This window comes from Hyaloscypha bicolor (assembly GCF_002865645.1).
Source record: "Hyaloscypha bicolor E unplaced genomic scaffold K444scaffold_183, whole genome shotgun sequence".
Taxonomy (NCBI): Eukaryota; Fungi; Ascomycota; class Leotiomycetes; order Helotiales; family Hyaloscyphaceae; genus Hyaloscypha; species Hyaloscypha bicolor.
Window position 1 is genome coordinate 2,363,181 of NW_020194685.1, and position 21,343 is coordinate 2,384,523.

A 21,343-nucleotide genomic window follows, 5' to 3' on the forward strand; every position below is an offset into this window, starting at 1 on the left:
TTCATAAAGCAGTTAAAAAGTTATTAAGGTAATAAGTGGACTTGGCGAGGGTGTGCAGGATTGAGGGTGTGCGGGCGCTAAATCAGCTTCTCACGCTGGGTTTTCAGCTGTAGAGCTTACTCTCGCACGTCAGCACACTCGTTCAGCCTCTTGATTAGAAGTTTATTACTCGGAATTTAACAATCTTAATGCCTGACAACAAACCGAAGATGCTTCTGGGTGGCTGAGGACTCTGCGGCCAACTGCACGGTCATTATTTTGGGATTAGGATGCTGACAAACTGATCCCCAGAGCATATCATTTGTTTAGTAATACACGGCATGCCCGTGTTCTTGCCTTGTTATAAATGAATAGGCTGAAATCGAGTATGTACATTCAATCTGACTGTGCTTGCACTCTCCACTGCAGATGGGCAACTTCGACTGGGTACAAGGCTCAAGTGAGCTGCTTCAAGGCAAGCAATTTGAAATATATAAACCGAATGATAATCCTCTTTCTATCCTCGTCCCAACAAAACAAAAAGATTCTTTCGTCACAAACTCAAATTTCAGTAAACCATTCTCTTTAAGAAAATTCATCTTCTATCAAAATGGGTTTCACGTGGTACTCAGGCCCCGCTTCATCATTCCCTCCCATGAGCACATGGAAGGACTTCGAAACAATCTTCAACCTAAACAAAGCTGAGATGCTTCAAACGGGTGACAGCGGAGAGGACGTTGGCCGGATCTGGAATGCAGTCCTGGAGGCTGCGAAGCTCGGTGTCGAGGAGCGGGTAATTTTCTGTATCATCATGCAAGAGAGTACCGGAAATGTTGGTGTTGGTACTCCCAATGATATGGACAACAACCCCACCGGAGGCTTGATGCAAGCCGAGGAGAGTCCTGCATTCCCTGGGCAGCACAACTTGAGCCAGGTATGTCCTCCTCCCGAGTAATAAAGAGTGATTTGGAAAGAGTTGCTAATGTGCTCTTAGGAGCAAATATCATCCATGGTCATTGCTGGCACCAAGCACTTCAAGGGAAATTTGCAGCAGACTGGCAACCAGGACAATGAGAAGTCCATCTACGAAGCTCTTCGTTATTACAATTCTGGCTCGATAAATGTCAACGTGAGCGATCCATATCCGAAGTATCAAACTTGTTTCCTAACTTTTCGAACAGAATCTTTCTGATGGGAAGGGAGCCACTGATAGCTATGTCTCTGACATTGCGAATCGTCTCCAGGGAAGGACAAACTAGGCCTTCGTTGCGGTTGCTTTGCTGTCTTGAAGAACATATGTATTGATAATCAATATATAGAGATAAAGAGACAAGATCTGTTGGTATGAGACTTAACTTGAAAAGGGTTGAGAAATATAATTCTTAAGAGATCTTGATGTTCTCGAGGTTGTTGAGTTGAGTCTCGGAGGTGACTTGAGAGTTTGAAAGGTTAACCGTTCAACCGCACTTTCAATTGACGTACGAAAAAAGTAGGGACATCGAACTCGGCTTTCGGGTTTCTGCGTAGGCGAATATAAGTCTGGGTAGATTCTTCTTATGCAGAAACGTGATGAAAGTCACGTGGGCTTCGATTTCATCTTTATTGGAAAGTGATCGATTTATTGATGGAAAATCGATATATTGGAGGTTGACAATCTGTAGAATGACTAGATACAGGAGAGTGAAGTGTAAAAACAGAGGAAAAGTGTCTAAAGTAAGGGATTTATTCCCATTACCCTTCGGCGATACCGGTGATGCCGAGCCCGCTTTCTCCGATACATTATCAATCAGCTGATAAATCAAAAGTAATCAAAATGACGATATACTAGTAAGCTTGGTAAGCTCAGCGAGTGACGCATGACAAATGAGAGTGGAGAACCCTAAATTAGTGGTTGAACCTGGTGCTGGAAGGACTGGTGAGCTAGCTATGGTAGCGTACCAATTTCAACAATCTTACTCGCACTAGCGAGAGAGACGACCAACTTCCTCTCATTCCAGTGCGCAGAAGTCGAGATGGAGTACGAATCCGGAGGGCCACTCCTCAAGGTATTGCTTTTAATTCGCGCCAAATCCTCTCACATGGGAAACCGCAAGGAACTTTTCCGATTCCCGGATGGTCGGCTCGCGATTGAGCATGCCCTCGAGACCTTGCACAGCGCAGTTCCCTCTGCCTCGACGATCTACATCTCTCTGCACGATGAGTCTCAATTGGGAAGTATCGAAGCCCCGCTGAAAGATGTAGCCGTCCGGGCTAGAGTTTCCAAAGATGCCGAGCATGGTGAGCATGATGAGCATGATCACGACCTGCACAACTTTCCTGAGTTGAAGCCCGTCTTCGACGAGCAGGAGGAGGACATTGGGGCAGCATCTGGCCTCCTCGCTGCTCACTCGACACACCCGGATGCCAAATGGCTTGTTCTTACCTGCGATTATCCTCTCTTGCCTCCGCCGGCGCTTCAACAACTCATTCTCGAGTATCAGAACCCGGTCACGTGTTTTGTCAATGAAAGTGGGTTTACGGAACCTTTGATCTCTATTTGGGATTCGGAAGCTTTGGAGAAATTGAAACTGAATGTTAAGAATGGGAGATATAGTCTGGATGGCGTCATTGAGGAGATAAACGGAAGATTGATCAAGCCGTTGCGGGCACAGTGGATCAGTCGTGCTGATACTGAAGAAGCATGGGCTGAGGTCATGGCTGTTCTGGCTTCAAGATGAAATGTTTTCAGGACCATTAGCATCAAGACATGGCTCTATTACTGGATCTGAGGTCCGCGAATCTACGCCAGCCTTCTCAACTTGGGGCAACCCTAAGGCCGATAATGAAGTCCTTGCTGGCATTGCGGGAGGATATTTATGTGTTGGAATCGAGATGTATATCTCACGCTAGATGATATTGCACGGCCGACACCTAGAAGTAAGGGACAACCTTGATCTGAGGTAAATCTACAGTTCAGTCAGGTTGGTGACTTTTGCTCCGCTTTAGCTTCTTGCGAATCTCCATCTCGGCCGTTGCTTTCCACTGCTCTGCCAATTTTGGCACCGGGTCGGCCATAAATGGTCAGCCTCAAAGGCTCGCAGAGAAGAAGTATCTAGACGCCACGTCGTCGTCTGATTCGGCGTGGAATCTCGGCTTATGCCAATACCCAAAGCTCTGATCTTCTTCACATCTTCCCTTGCAGCAAACTCCCAACATCGGATCCTGTTAAACCTCGGGTTACTCGTATGTGGTTCGTCCATTAAAATCTTGTCACGGGTAAAATCGGCCCAAATTCGCGGCTCTGGGTTTAACATGATTGGCGTAGGGCTGGCGAACTTGGGAGTTGTACTGGGTCTTGCGATTGGCTTCATTACGAATATTTGGCAGGAGAGATACTATTTACGGAGGGTCAATGAACGGGTGGGAAGAATGTTCCCGAGGCGAGGTTGCAGATGCCGATGGTTGCTGCTGTTGGTGAGTTTGTCGTATGTGTTTCGGGGAGACAGACCGTTGATGGGGATACTGTTTCCGGTGGCTTTCTTTTGGTTTGCCTGACGACTTATACCTCGATATATGTAAGTATCCTCAATCCGCCAGACCTTGTATGGTCTTTCTACGCTACGACATTCAGTCCGTCAAAATTAGAGTGGAAGAAGTCTCTAACTAACGGATATGCAGTGGATTCTTCCTACCATCCAGTGTGTCAAATGAATAGATTAGATTAGAATACTGGCTACCCGGGGGGGAGCTCAACGGGCTGATGGATAGCTGAAGCAGCTGGAAAGGTCTGTATCCTCCTGCAGAAGCTATTACTAATTTAATTGAGCTTTTCCTGGGAACGCACACCGCCAGTATACGTTCTCCTGTACGAGTTTGACGCCTTGACGCGGTTATAGAGCGGGCTTATAGCTCGATTAACTATCAGAACAGCTAATATAAAGAGAATTATATTAATCGGGTTACAAAATAGTCAAATACGGTATCTTTCAAGTTCTCGGAACTCTGAGCAAATACCTCAGAGAATATAATTAGGTCAAGGCCCAATAATATTAGTATTAGAGATAGCTTTACTATTACTCCGGGCCATAAAATTTTTTTTTATTACCCTAATAATGAATAATTACTTGGCTAGAGATCCCGAGACGTCCTTATCCCGTCCTAAATATATAGGGATATTAAATAACTATAGAGTACCTATTAATAATAATATAACTATACTTGAATATAGACCTATCTAATACTAATAATATTAATATGAAATCTACTAATTCAAGCTATAACCGAGATAATATTAGTAAAAATAAAGCTTTTCTTAAGAACTTGGCTAATAGGCAAGAAACTAGAAACCAGATTAATAAATTAATAAGTAAAGAGATACTTATAGAATAATTACGGGAATTAGACTAAAGCAGGAGCTAAAGCTACTAGTTCTAGTATTACTATAAATAGTATTAGTAAATAAAATAAAAGAATTCCCTTAACCCTTATGCCTTTAACTAATTAGGCTACTAATACTAAAGATTATATAAATAAGAAAGAAATAAAAAAGGCTTAAAAGAAAAAATAATCCGAGAAATAATAAAGATCTCCTTTACTAGCTAAAGATCTTATTTCTATTATCTCTACTATAAATATACCCGAGATAATAGTAATAGAACTTGCTAGTAAAATAGCTCTAGTAAAGAAAATAAAAGAAAAAGTAGGGCTATAAAGCCAGAGAAAATAATTACTAGATTATTTATAAAGAACCTAGCCAGGAAAGCTTTCTTGCCTGCTTTTTCGAATAAAGTTCCTGATTTCTTTATTAATTTTTTTTAGATATACCCGCTATCTAAGCCTAAAAGTAACAGAAACTATTACTCAAATATATACTAACTAAAAACTTACTAAGTCTCTTTAGGACTATAATAAAGATAACTCGGATACCGAGATCCTATTACTTATTTTTCCCTAGCTTAATAAAGAAATACTAGAGTTATAGGCAGGTATTAGATAAAGAATAATTTTTTCTGAAATAGGAATCTTTATTCTAAAGAATAAGATAAGAATAGCCTATAAGAAAGGCTATATCCTAATAATAACTAAAGAGCCTAGCTTTCTATTAATAGAACTATAAAAAAAAGTCTAATATAAGACCTGTAGCAAATATAGTACTTATAAGAAAAGAAAATAAAGGCCCCTTAGCTAGTAAACCTCTTCTTAAGTATAAAGGCCTTTTAGGGGCAAATATACTAGAATTATTAAGATTAGAACTTAATACCGGGCAAATAAGAAAAGAACTAGCTAAGGTAATAAGAAGAGAAATAAAAGTATTAATATATATAAATAGCTATTATATTTATATATATTTACTAAGGAAGCTAAGAAATATAGAAAATAAAGAAATAGGGCTAGAAAAAAATATTTTAAGAGAAATAATCGAAATACTTAAGCTAAAACTAAATAAGAAAATAGATATTATTTAGTCTATAGCCCGAAATAACAAGATAAACTAGATTATAAGACTAAAAAATTACGAGTATATAAAGTTTTTTAATAAAATAAACTACTAGTAAGATAGTAATAATAAGTAAATAATTCAGATATCTTTATATAAGAATACTAGAATAAGAACTTTTATTATTTCTCGAACTAATAATATCTTACTAGAAATAATAATTAAGTATATTAGAATATATTTTCTAGAACTAAATCTGGATTCAAGAATTAAGTTCTAGCTAGAGCTCTAATATTATAAGAATATAAAAAAGGCAGCTATAATAATTTAGTTCTTATAATTACTAGAAATTTTAGAGTTTAAGATATACTTTCCCGAGATAAAAGAAAAGAAAAATAAGTTTTTATATAAATTCTTAGCTAGAAACTTATTAAAAATCAAATATAAAATCTATAAATAGTTACTTAAGAGAATACTCTATAAGATTATTTATTATTCTAATTTATTCTTAGTATTTCCCGTATTTTATTTTCTTTTAGCTAGCTAGCTATAATAGCTACTAAATACTATTATAGAAGATTAATAAATAATATTTTTATAGCCTCTATTAATATATAAATACTAAATAACTTAGCTAGATTCCGTAACTTATATAACCTTATATAAAATACTAATATAAATATTATAATAATTCAAGAAATATATTTTAGTAAAGAAATAGCTTTTAAACTTAAGGCCTAATATAAAGTAATAAGTATTACTATAAACTATAAAGGGAAATAAAAGGGAATTACTATAATTATTAACTATAGAACTATTTAATAAATATCTGAACTAGAGAATAATAGAGACTATATTTTTTATTAGGATATAAATAAAAGAATACTAACTTATAAAATAAAGTATAAAAGAAAGAACTTAATTATATTAAATATCTATATTCTAATAAATATAAAAAGAAAACTAGAATAATTTAATAATAAGATTAAAAAAAATATAAGACCTGAATTATATTCTAAATAGTAATATAATAGCTAGAAACTAGAAACTAGTAAAACTAATTAATTATAGAAATTAAAGAGAAAATAGTATTAAGTATATTAATACCTTAGAAAAACTAGTTAAGGTATTTAGTAAATAAGAAAGCAAAATAATAAATAAATAAAAGTAATAATATTCTAATTCTAAAGCCTATATATTTTACTAAAAACTAAAATAAGAAAAAAGAAAAATAGAAATATCGAGAATTAATAGAATTTACCTAAAAAATAATTAGATAAAACTATTTATAAACTAGAATATCTAACTTATAAGATTTAATATTAATTATAAAATAGTTAGTATCCGAATTAAATTTCCTTCTCTAGTATCTAGAGACTTCGGATAGTAGTATTTAAATCCTAGATTCCTAAAAAGGAAAAAGATTAGAGACTTTATTATTAATAAACTATATATATTATTTATAAGGAATTTCTAGAAAGAATAAAATAATTTTAAAGCTATAATATAGAAATTTATAAAAAAAAAAGAAATAATTAAAAAAAAACTTGTATTATATATATTAGAATAAAGAAATAAAAGTAAAAATTATAAAAAAAATAGGGGTTTTCTAGATAAATTAGCTATAAACTAAATTCTATTAATATTTAGGAAAAGTACTTAAACTAAAGAAAATATAAGAATTATATTTATAATATTATAATAAAAAATATAATACTTATAAAAAGGCCTATAAAAGAATTCTATATAAGAATTAAAAAGAATTTAAATAAGGCTATAAAAGCTATTAAGAATTATCTAAAGAATATAAGAATAGAACTAGATAAGATTCTTAAAACCTATATAACCTATTATAAAACCTTATATAATAAGAAATAGATTAAGAGAATTACTAAAGAAAAGATACTTAAATATCTAATTTTGAAATAAAATAGCTTAAGAAACTAATTCTAATATAAGAAATAAAGGTATTTATATTAAAAATAGCCTCGAGAAAATTACCTGAAATTAATAGCCTATTATATAAGCTCTATAAAATACTTCTAAAAATTACTATAAAAAGAAAGAATAATAACTTACTAATAATTTAAATATTATATAATTTCTTTAATAAAATTCAAGAACTCGATTTCCTAGATAAGTAAATAAAAAACATACTAATACTTCTTTATAAAAAGGGCAATTCTCTATTATTAGCTAATTATAGGCTTCTTATATTTATAAATATAAACTATAAGCTATATATTAAGATATTAATAATAAGACTTATTTATATTCTAAATCTAATTATTAGATAATAATAATTAGTATTTCTAACTAAATAACTAATTAATAATAATATATAAATAATTTAAGATATAATTATAAAGTATAAAAAAATAAAAAAATAAAAAAAGTAAATAATAGTATTTATATTTTATTTCTAGACTAAAAGAAAGCCTATAACCGAATAGATTACTAATTCCTCTAGAAAATAATAAAGACTATTAGAATTCTATAAGAATTTATAAAATAACTAAAAGTATTTTATAAAGAAGTATTTATAAGCCTATTTATAAATAGATTTAGAAATAGGAAAATTAAGATCTAAAATAAAATAAAATAAGAAAATCTTATAAGCTATTTACTTTTTATTATTATAATAAAGGCCCTTATATATATAATAGTAAACGAGAATAATATAATAAAAGTAATAGCTAAAATAAAAATAATAAAAACTATTATATATATAAATAATACTATTATTATTTTAAGAAACTAAGAAAAAACTACTAAATTTCTCTAAATTCTTAATATATATTATTAAGTAATAGTTACTAAAATTAACTAAAGGAAATTCTTTTTCTTAAAGATTAGCTTAATATATTATATATTAGTTAGAAGAATATAACTAGTTTTTTTAAAATTCTTATAAAAATAAATATTAAATAATAAATAAAAGAATTCTAAATTTTTTTTTTAAGAAGTTTAAGATTATAAGAAAATAATAAAGAAAGCTTTATTTATTACTAAAAAATAGAATTCCAGTAGTAAATTTCTTAATAATATTAAAAGTCCGGTTTATAATATAATTCCTAAATCTAGAACTAAATATTTATAAAAAGCTAGAGAAAAAGTATTATATTATAATATAAGAAAGAATTATAAAAGAAATAATAAAAAACCTATATATATATTTCTCTAAAAAAAATAAAGGCCTAGATTACTATTAGTTTATTAATAATATATAGTACTATTATATAAGTATAAAAATACTAATTATATTAGTTAGTAAAGTTATTATTTAGAAGTAAGAATTATAGTATTATAGTATTAATATATAATTCCTAAATTTACTAAGCCTAAAAAAGTCTAGTTTACTAGTTAAGTTACTAATAGAATATAAGATTATATAATTATATCTCGTATTTTATATTTTATTACTTATATCTTATTACTTATATCTTATTACTTATATCTTATATCCCGTAACTATATATATAACTTCTAAAGAAATAGCTATACTAATATTAGAAACTCTCTAAAAAATAGAAAAAAATAGAAAATAGTACTTCTTTTTAATTATATATAAATTCCCTAATCTGGCCTAATACTAGATCTCTTAAATACTTTATATATCTATATTACTTTTAAGGTTTTAGTTATATACTAAAAGCTATAGCTTTTTATATATAACTTTCTTTCTTATAATATTCTTTTATTCTATATACTTATATTTCCTAATCCGATCTAGTACTAGATACTTAAATACTAGATATCTAGATACTAGATACTTAAATACTAGATATCTAGATACTAGATATTAAGGAAATCTTTATATATATTTTCCTATTTATATATTTATTTCCTATTTTATTTATATTTTATTTATTCTTCTATATCTAATTATATAATATTTGTATTAATAAGATACTTAAAGGCATTTAATAGCTTTAATTTTATTATAGAATTAGTAAAATTTGATTCTTTCTTAATTTATTTAATTTCTGTAATCTCTCGTTATTTATATATCTAATAAAGATATATTATATTAATTATTAGATATTTCTCTCGAATAGTACCTAATTTAATAAAGTATTTATATAATAACTTTAAATTCATATAAATAACTAATAATAGTTCTATTTCTAGTATTTTATTAATTATAGATTTAACTAAAATACTTATATTAAAATTATAAACTATATTATAAAGTTCCGAAACTAGAATACTTCTAATAATTCTCTTATATTTAGTAAAGAACTAGTAAATAATATTAGTATATCTAGTTCTATTTATTAGAACTAGAATATATCTAATTTAAGAAAAGAAATTTCTATTATTTATAAATAAAGTATTTATAAAAATAATTAAATATAAGAACTTCTTTACTAGCTTTATAAATCTTAGTTTTCTAATAGTATTCTTAATCTACTATTAAATATATTTATTAAGTGCCTTTATATTAGTTTTCGAGGGTTTAATAGCTTAAGTAATAATTAATAGATTATATAAAGCTTCTAGTTAATAAATTAATATAATATATATTTCTCTAGTATATTAGGTAATATATTAGTCTTTAATAAAAAGATTTTAATAAATAGTATTTCTATTACTTATAGTAATATTATTTTTTATAAAAATAATTTAAAGGTTTTTATATTAGTATTCTTATATAAGAATAATTCTAATAGTATTTATATAAATAATACTTCTATTAAATTTAAGATTATAATTAAAAGTAAGGAATTCATATTCTTTAGTTAAGAACTTAGCCTTATAAAGCTTTAGTTACTTTGCTTTTATAAAATTATTAGTTCTAATAAATAAGGTATTATTAGTTTAAAGGCTAATAATTCTAAAGAATTACTTATTATAGAAAAGGTAAGAGTTATAAGTTAATTATTTTATAAAAAGCTTATTAATATAATAGAAATAATAAGTCTTAAATTAGTAATTCCTAGCTTCTAATATATTATATAATAGTTTTATAATTTTTAAAATAGAATTATCTTTTAGATTTAGCTCTCTAGTAAGCTTATAGAATAAATTAATATAGAAATTATAATTAAATAAGATTATTAATTAGATATAAGCTTATAAGATATTATATAAATATAATTTCGTAATATTTATTATTATAATAATAATACTAAGAATAATTCTCTAGCTAATATATTAAATAGTAGGTAATTATATTAATACTATATATTTCTTACTATTAGTTTACTAGTAATATATAGTACTATTATATAGGTATGGAAATACTAGTTATATTAGTTAGTAAAGTTATTATTATTTAGAAGTAGGAATTATAGTATTATAGTATTAATATATAATCCCTAAATTTACTAAGCCTAAAGGGGTCTAGTCTACTAGTTGAGTTACTAATAAGATGCGAGGTTATATGATTATATTCTATATCTTATATTCTATTACTTATATTCTATTACCTATATCCCGTATCCCATATCCCGTAACTATATATATAACTCTTAAAGAAATAGTTATACTAATACTAGAAACTCTCTAAAAACGCGAAAAATAGTATCTCTCTCTAATTATATACAAATTCCCTAATCTGGTCTAGTATTAGATTTCCCAAATACTCTATATATTTATATTACTTCCGAGGTTTTAGTTATATACTAAAGGCCATAGTTTTTTGCACGTGACTTCTCTTTTTATAATATTCTCCTATCTCATATATCTATTTCTTGCCCTATTCGCGCTTAACCTATTCCTTTATATCTAATTATATAGTATTTATATTAATTAGGTACTTAAGGGTATTTATTAGCTTTAATTTTATTATAAAGTCGGCAAGATTTAATTCTCCCTTAATTTATTTGATTTCTATAATCTCTTATTATTCGTATACCTAGTAAAGGTATATTATATTAATAATTAGATACTTTTCTCGAATAGTTCCCAATTTAATAAGATATTTATATAATGACTTCGAATTCATATAGACTACTAGTAATAGTTCTATTTCTAGTACTTTATTAATTATAGATTTGACTAAAGCACCTATATTAAAGCCATAAGCCATATTATAGAGTTCCGAAGCTAGAATATTTCTGGTAACTCTCTTATATTTAGTAGAAAACTAGTAAATAATATTAGTATATCTAGTTCTATTTACTAGAACTAGAATATATCCGATTTAGGAAAAGAAATCTCTATTATTTACAAATAAAGCATTTATAAAAATAATTAAATATAAGAATTCCTTTACTAGCTTTACGAATCTTAGTTCTCTAGTAGTATTTTTAATTTACTATTAAATATATTTATTAAGTGCCTTTATATTAGTTTCCGAGAATTTAATAGCTTAAGTAGTAATTAATAGGTTATATAAAACTTCTAGTTAATAGACTAATATAATATATACTTCTCTAGTATATTAGGTAATATATTAGTCTTTAATAAAGAGGTCTTAATAAATAGTACCCCTATTACTTATAGTAATAGTATTTTTTATAGAAATAATTCGAAGGTTTTTATACTAGTATTCCTATATAAGAGTAATTCTAGTAGTATTCATATAAATAATACCTCTATTAAACTTGAGATTATAGTTAATAATAAGGCATTTATGCTTTTTAGCCAAGAACTTAGCCTCTTAGAGCTTTAGTTACTTTATCTTCGCAAAATTATTAGTTTTAATAAATAGGGTATTATTAATTTAAAGGCTAATAATTCCAAAGAATTACTTGCTATAAAAGAGGCAAGGGTTATAAGTTAACTATTTTATAGAAAGCTTATTAATATTACGGTTATTATAATATATGGTACTAGTAGGGATTAGACTAGAGCTAGAGAGGTATCTGGTATCTGAGTAAGGTATCTATAATTACCTAATTATTATATATAACCCCGAGCTTAAGCTAGTATATAGGCCCGTATATAGCTTGTAATTATTTAGATCCGAAGCTCTTTCGGGATTCTTTTCTCTCTTTAGTTTTAAATTATTAAAATAGAAATAGTCTAACTATATCTTCTAGGCCCTAGATCTTATATTTGTAATATAATTCAAAGCTTACCTATTTCTTAATCCTATAGAGGATTTAAATAATATCTACCCGATTGGTTTTTAATAAGTATAGATATAATATACTATAGCTATTCTCGAACCAGTTAACTAATATTAGAATAAAAGAAAGCCCTAGAATAACTAGATAAGAAAGCCCTAGACCGGCCAGGTAAGCGGATAGGCTAGTAACCTTATTATTAAACGAAGATTTATAAGAAAGCAAGTCCCGGAATAACTAGGCAAGTTAGAAGAAGCTATAGTATAAGATACTACTAGTATACTACTAGAAGGTAGACCAGAGCCTCTTATTAAGTTTCCTAAGAAGTCTGAGTATTCTATTAATATTTATAATAGAAAAGATACTCTTTTTTAGAAAATAGAAGAAGAAGAGAGACTTGCCTTATTAAAGGCAAAGTTCCAAAAGTTATTTCGGAATTCAGAGGCTTTATATAAAGAGATTATTAAGCTAATTCTAAAGATATATAATATTCTTACCTATAGTAAGAATTATCGGAATTAGCTAAGAGAAACCAAGCAAGTCCTATAAAAGAATAAAGCCATTATTAAGAAGCTTATTATATAGCCTACCGGAATAACCGGTTCCCCTATTCTAGAAAATAAATATTTAGTTAAACTCCCTAATTCTCCTATTTTCGAAGATATAACTAAAAATAGTATTACCTTTAATAATTAGTTAGTTCAGATTAAGAATAAGCTCTATAGTAATTCTAATATCTATTAGATAGAGAACCTTAAGATTATTTATATATTCGGCCATATAGATAGCTATATCCTTATACTAATCTCTCTTTACCTGAATTAGGATAGTTAATATATATATAAGACTATTAGAGAACTATATACCTATCTAGAAAAGCTATATAATAATTTAAATAAAAAACATAATACTTGGCAAGTATTTAAGGAGCTATCTATAAAGAAGAGCCAGACCTTTCAGGAGTTCTATATCCTATTCCTAAAGTATATAGCAGACGGAAATATTAACTTATAGGACCTTAAGGATAACCTAAATAATAAGCTTACCTAGAAGCTCTAAGAGGCCATAGCTATATACTATAATAACCCGGCTATCCGTATTATAGAATTTATATAATACTATACTATAAATAACTAGTAAATCCGAGCTTATTATAAAAAGAAAAAACAAATATCTAAGAAAGCTAATAAAGATATAGATAAGCTAAGCCCAGGAGGCGTCTCTTATATAAAGCCCGCTCCCAAGACCCTAGTAATAGATAAGCCTGCTATCCCGAAGCCCGGATTCTTAGATCTTAAGTACTATAACTATAATAGATTTGGTTATATATCTAGGAACTATCTAGAGCCCAAGATAAAGTATATAAAGCAAGTTTTAGCGGCCAAGCTAGCGGTATTTACTATAAGTAAGTTATTTAAGAATATAGAATAGGGAAATAAGGACCCCTAAAAGAAGTCTTCTTTTTAGGGCTATATTATATAAATATAGTAGAAGTTAATTTGAGCTAGCTACTAGGAGGTAAAGCATTTATACTCTCTTATATAATTAGTAATAATAGATTAGGTATTAAGACTTCTTCTTTTATTAATATCGGAATAAACGGATATACTTTTATTAATTCCAAGTTTATAAGAATAATTAAATGATTTCTAGATATTAAGCCTACTTAATTAGTATTACCCTATAATATAAGGGGATTTAATAGTAAGCAGGCCATACCTATTACTTACTATATTAAGCTTATACTCTTAATTAATAGACGGAAGGTCCTAGTACCTATACTAGTTATAGGGCTAGGTAAGTATAATATAATTTTGGAATAATAGTAGTTTATAAATACTAGTATTCTAATTAATTATAAGAATAGAAGGTTAATCTGGCCAGATAATTAGCCTAGAAAGAAGGATTGGGATAAGGTCCTAACTACTATATATAAGAACTTGAAACCTGGGAAAAGCAACTAGTATTAAGAAGATATAAATAGAAGAAATAAAGCTATAGCTATAAATAAGTCCTAGAGACCTTAGCTTATAAAGAGGAATTCTCTTTATTCTCTTTCTAATCCAGGCTCAGAAAGCCGTATATAGTAAAAGAATTAAGCTTAATACTATAGAGAAATATAAATAGCCTTAGGGAATATAGAAGTTTCTCTTAAGCCAGAGATAGGAATATTAAAACTATATTATCTAAAGGAAAGCTATAAGATCTAGTTAAGGCCCTCGGTTAATATTATAGGTATCTTGCCGGCTGCTTTCTAGATAAACCTATAGAAAAAGGAGAACCTTTTTTTTATAATATTATTTTTCGAGATTAATAAAGAGCTAGAATTATAATAAGAGAACAAGTTTATTCCGGGCAAGTAATAGCTAGAAAAGACGGAGCTATAGTAGCTAGTAAGAGTTTTACTAGAGGAATTTAAGGATTTTATAAATATCTTTTTAAAAAAAATATTAAATATCTTATTCCTATATTAATTATATAACTATAAGATTTAGATTAATAATTCCAAAGGCCTAGAAAGCCTAGGATATTTCCCGCTCTATTAATAATTAACCTATAAGCTATAGGAGGTTAAGTACTTCCTTAAAGAAAATCTCTAATAGGGCTTTATTAAGCCAAGCTAGTTTCCTTTTATATCCCTAATCCTTTTTATAAAGAAGGCTAACGGAGCTCTCCGATTCTATATTAACTATTATAAGCTAAATAACTTAATACGAAAAGACTATTATCCTTTTTCCCTTATTTACGAGACCCTTATATAGCTAGCTTAAGTCAAGGTCTATATAAAGCTAGATATTTGGCAAGTATTCTATCGGATCTAAATAGATCCAGAATTAGAAGAACTTATAATATTTCATATAAGATATAGGGCCTATAAGTATAAGGTTTTTTGGGAAGGCCTAACTAATAGCCCTGCTATATATTAGAGATATATAAATAATATTCTCTTTAATTATCTTAATATCTTTTATATAGCTTATTTAGATAATATCCTAATTTACTCGGATAATTCCCTAAAATATAAAGACTATATATAAAAGGTCCTTTAGTAATTATAGGATACTAGCCTCTAAGTAAATATTAAGAAATTAGAATTCAAGGTTATTTATATAAAGTATCTAGGCTTTATTATTTCTACTAGAGGTATTAAAGTAGATTCAGATAAGATAGTAGTTATTAAGAACTAGTAATTACTAAAGATAATTAAAGAAATATAAGGCTTTCTGGGTTTTTATAACTTTTATTAATACTTTATTATAAAATATAGCTATATAGTAAAGCCCCTAATAGCTCTAATATATAAGAGAGTTTCGTTTAAATAGATAGATTAGTATTAAGAAGGTTTTACTAAGCTAAAGCAAGCTATATTCTCGGTACTAATTCTATACTATTATAACCCGAACCTCCTTATTATAATTGAGATAGATATATTAAATAGAGTTATAGCCGGTATTCTCTTATAATAAGATCCCTAGATAGAATTCTAGTATCCGGTAGTATTTTTTTCCAAGACTATATAATTAGTAAAGCTAAACTATAATATCTATAATAAAGAAATACTTACTATTATTCTCTTTTTAACTAAATAGCAAGCAGAGCTAGAAGGCCTATAGGAAGTATTCTTTATAATTTATTCAGATTACCGAGCCCTTGAGTATTTTATAATTATAAAGAAGCTCTTAGTAAGACAAGCTTACTAGGTAAAGTACTTTTCCTGCTATTATTTTAAGCTTATATATTAGATAAGTAAGTTAAATAAATGAGCAAATACCCTAAATAGGAAATATAAGAATATAATTATCTAGAATAAGGTAATAGTAGCCTATTAAATCCAAATTCTCCTCCTATAATAAAAGATTAATAATAATATTATACGGGATCTCTAGTTAGCCCTAATTAAGGCCTTTATAAGCCCGGCTTAGAAAGAAACCTAGTATAATAGTATCTAGCTAGTAGATAAGCTATTAAGCGAGAACCGAGAGTTACTAGAGCTAGAAGAGCTACGGGATAAGGCAAGAAACGAAAAGGAAAGTACTTAAATACTATAAGATAGCCTTTTTTTATAATATGGCAAACTATTTATATTTAATAGTATAATAATACCCGAAATACTCTTATATACTACCCTTATTTAGGAGATATATATATAGCCCCTAATAGGATATCTAGAACAAGCTAAGCTTTAATAGCTTCTTTAGGCCTACTATTACTAGCTAGGCCAAGGTATAGATATTAATTAGTATAGGAATAATTACTATATCTACTAATAATCCTATATTTCCAGAAATAAGAAGCCAGGGCTTTTATATCCATTACTAGTCCCTAACCGCCCCTAGTAATATATATTAGTAGATTTTAAGAAGTGTCTAAAGAGTAGGAATAAGTATAATATAGTAGTAATCTTTATTAATTATTTAGGCAAGTACCCTATTATAATTCCTGTCTGAGATATAGTAATAGCTAAAGAGTTAGTACTTCTATTTCTTATCTATATAGTTTGCCAAATTAGTATCCCGGAGATTATAGTATCTAATTAAGGCCTCTAGTTTATATCGGATTTCTGGAGCGAATTCTATAAGTATATTAGTACGAAGCTCAAGTTATTAATTACTAACTATTCCCAAACTAATAGCTAGACGGAGATTATTAACTAGTATTTTAACTAATAGTTATATTCCTATATAAATTATTATTAGGATAATTAGAACGAATAGGTAGTAATAATTAATTACTAGTAGATAGCTCTAGTTTATAAGACTATAGACTAATTCCCGTTTTTTATAGAGAAGAGCTATAAACTATAGATATTATTTAACTGGGAAACCCAAATATAATCGAGTATTTTAAAGGAAAAGCTAAATAGATAAGAAGTAAAGGCCCTAGTAATATGGCTCTATAAATTATAGTAAAAAATATAGGAAAATATAATACAAGTATAAAAATGCTATATTACTCAAGCTAATAAGTACTACTAACTAGTAAACTTTGGAGTAGGAAATAAGATATAAATTACTACTAAGTACTAGAAGAATAATTATCCGAGCTATAAGCTAGCTTACTAAATAAAAGAATTATATGAAATCCTGAAATAAATAGGATATTTCTTTAGGCTCAAGCTTCCGGAATTAATAAGAATATATCCGGTATTCTATATAAAGAAGCTATATAAAGACCCAGGCAATTCCCTTCCCGGATAAGCAAATCCGGAGCCTCTACTATTAGAATTATAAGATAGGGAAACGGAGTATAAAGTTCAAAAAATATAAGTAGTAAAACTGCTTTATAGGAAGCTAAAGTACCGAGTCTAGTAGAAAGGATAGGACCCAGATCCGGAATAATATCTCGCTTCTTTATTAAATAATAGTACCCTAGCTTTTTAGAGCTTCTATAATAAGAATCCCAAATAGCCAGGACCGCCCCAGAATCTCTCCTATTAGTTAGACTATACTAAGAATAATATACTACCGGAACTATATAATACGGACGGAAATCCTTTAAAGTTATATATAAAAGGCCCTGGCCTTTAATATATGACCTGTAATTTGGAAATTTAATAGGGACTTTTAAAGCTCGGGAATAAGCTTATTTCGAGAAAAGGGAATAATATTACGGTTATTATAATATACGGTACTAGTAGGGGTTAGACTAGAGCTAGAGAGGCATCTGGTATCTAAGTAAGGTATCTATAGTTACCTGATTATTACATGTAACTCCGAGCTTAAGCTAGTATATAGGCCCATATATAGCTTGCGATTATTTAGATTCGAGGCTCCTTCGGGATCCTCTTTTCTCTTTAGCTTTAAATCATCGAAATAGAAACAGTCTAACTATGCCTTCCAGGCCCTAGATCTTGTACTCGTAACAATTAATATAGTAGGAATAATAAGTCTTAAACTAGTAGTTTCTAGCTTCCGGTATACTATATAGTGGTTTTATAACCTTTAGAACCGAATTATTATTTAGATTTAGCTCTCTAGTAAGCTTGCGAGATAGGTTAATATAAAAATTATAGTTAAGTAAGGTTATTAATTAGATATAAGCTTGCGAGATATTATATAAATATAGCTCTATAGTATCTATTATTATAATAATAATACTAAGGATAATTCTCTAGCTAATATATTAAATAGTAAGTAATTATATTAATATTATATGTTTCTTACTATTATTATAAGCCTGGATAACTAGTTTCAACTTCTTAAACTCTTTCTTTATACCCTTATTTTTAATCTTATTAATAAACCGGGAGTTAAAGATATATATCTTTTTTAGTACCTAAGATCTAGAAATAACCTCAAATATATCCTTTTCTAGAAGGCTAGTAACTTTAACTTAACGGGAGTTCTTATATAGGTTATTATCCTATAGAAATATTATAAAATCCGGGTTCTTATAAGGGTATCCTCTATTATACTTTAGTGAAATAGCGGGAATAGCAGGAGAAATTATACTTATATTACCTTTAGCCTTATTATAAAGTTCGGGAATAGGTTCAGGTTTGGGGCTATTAGTAATAACCTTAATATTCCCTATATAAAAGGGCTTTACGGAAATTAAGTAGAAGGTAGTATTACCATATAGTAGAGCTAGTATATAGTTCTTCCTATTAATGGCTACTAGCTTATATGGCCTATCCTAATTACTAGATTAACTAGTATTTTCTTTATATTATATAAGAATATCCGAATTTAAGGAAAGTTCGTGAATATTAGTAATACTAGGATTATTTCGGGTATTTAGGGCATTTGTAATCTGGTATCTAGCTCGAAGCTTCTAAATTTCTATTATTACTTTCTTAAGTATTACTAATTACTATAATATAGTTAGTAATAGGATATTATATTTAGTTATTTAGGGTAAAGTATTATAAATTAAAAGAATTGGGATAATACTATTAGGTCTAGTAAAATTATTAATAGCCTTAAAAATTATTTGAAGTACGGTATCCTTATTAATTCTATTGATTTTGGCTATAATAATAAGATAAGTATATTAAATTAGGCTATAATAGTATTCTATAATTCCGACAGAACTATAAGCTTCTATAGGAATGATTTTAACCTTGGTTCCTATAGTATTTACAAGCTAAGTAAACTCCTTACTAGTAAACTGCTTTCCGGTATTTACTATAATCTAATTAGGAGAGCCTAAATAGGTATTAATCTAATACTACTTTAGGGCATCCTAAATATATAATATACTAATATTTTAAAGCTATTAGCTGGCTTAATATCTAGTGCCTTTATTAATAATATAAAGTATAAATTTATTAGAAATATAGAAAATATTAATAATAATAGAGTAATTAAAGCTAATATTATCTTTTAGGTTAAACTTAAATTATTCCGGTAATTATTCGAATTTCTGGCATTACTCGTAGTATTTTATAAAGTACTTAAGGGCTTCTATATTAATATTATAGCCTGCTTATTCTAGTATATTTCGAAGCTTACTAATAAATAAATAACTAAAATAGTAATATAGATATCGTAATTTAATCTTTATAAGAAAGCAGGAATTATAAATAAAGGATTCGGAAATAAAGCTTTATAAAATAATATTCTAAAGCAGGAAAAAATATTTAAAACATTATACTATAAATATAAAGCATTTATTAGAAGTAATGAGATAATTAGTAAGATTATTAAAATAAACTCCTAGCTTGTTTATATTAGCTAAGCTAAGTAGAAATAAAGTCTTTATAGGTATAATATAGAATTACACTTGCCTAATTAGTATTCTTACTATTATAGATCTAATAAAAGATATAGATCTAATACTAAACTAGATATTAACTTAACCTTTAGTAGTTTTATTAAGTTTAATACTATTATTAGTCTGCTATAAAGCTTGGAATTAGTTAGAACTAGTAGTTGAGAATCTAGAGGTTCTGGTATTAATTATAACTTTATAAAAGTAGTAAGTATTATATCTTAATATATTATTAATTATAAATGTCTGGGTATTTTTTATTTATTTAATAGGCTCTAAGATATGGTTTTTACCTATTATCTAGTATATAAGGAAAAGGGAAGTAAAGTTATTTATAAGGGTATTAGTTATAGGAATAGTAGAAGCGGGGGCTATAGGAATAGCTAGGAAGCTCTTAACGGAAATAAAGTAGGAATTAGAGTAATATTTCTTTTCTTTATTCGTTTCTGCTAGTAAGGCTTTAAAAGTATTACTTACTAGTTTATTCTTATTATTCTTATTATTCTTTTTTTCTTTAAATTCGGTAATATACTATATATAAGTATTACTAAAGCATTTATTAAAGTTATAGATATTTCGGGATCTAAATTAGTAAATGTTTCTATTTTTAAATTAAGCTTTCTCGGCCTTTTATTTCTCTAGTATATACTTCTATAAGCGGTATTTGGGTTTCTTATATATAAAATACGACTTTAGAGTATACTTATTATAATTATAAGACTTGAAGTAATTATTACGGGTTCCGAAGTTATAGCTAGATTCGTATTAATAATTTCCGGATAAATAGTAATTTGGAGAATTTTAAGAATAGTATTATTAATTAGTAAAATAGGTTTTAGTAGTAATTTATTACTTTTTCTTATAGGTAGTAATAGATAATTAGAGCTTATTAATAAGCTAGCCGAGATTATTAAGAGAGTCCGAAACTATATATTAGTATACTAGTAAGCCTTAATAAGAAGTAATAATCTTATTATATAGTAATTTGGTATTTTATAAGGCAGGAGTAAGGCTATACTATAATTTATATAGGTTATTAATTAGTATTTAGATAAGCTTAAATATTATCTTTTTAGGGTTCTTTACTATTATAGTTACTAAGGTAATAGTATTCTATTTATCTAAATTTTAATAATAAAAACCGGGGCTTTTAAAGAAGCTATAAATATTTATATAGGCCTCTTTATATATATGGCTCGAGAGCTAGTTATTATAGAAG

At 27.9% G+C, this 21,343-nt stretch overlaps 2 protein-coding genes across 2 annotated transcripts; both read left to right on the plus strand.

Annotated features, from left to right (window-relative positions):
* The first annotated feature begins 412 nt into the window (after nt 1–412).
* On the plus strand, nt 413–1,108 carry K444DRAFT_621953 (uncharacterized protein). Its single transcript, XM_024882007.1, has one exon. The coding sequence runs from the start codon at nt 590–592 to the stop codon at nt 932–934; it is 345 nt and encodes a 114-aa protein (XP_024727488.1). The 5' UTR covers nt 413–589; the 3' UTR covers nt 935–1,108.
* An 883-nt stretch (nt 1,109–1,991) lies between these two features.
* K444DRAFT_637938 (uncharacterized protein) lies at nt 1,992–2,696 on the plus strand (the record flags this gene model as incomplete). Its single annotated transcript, XM_024884188.1, has 1 exon — nt 1,992–2,696. The coding sequence occupies one exon, from the start codon at nt 1,992–1,994 to the stop codon at nt 2,694–2,696; it is 705 nt and encodes a 234-aa protein (XP_024727489.1).
* Nucleotides 2,697–21,343: the final 18,647 nt, after the last annotated feature.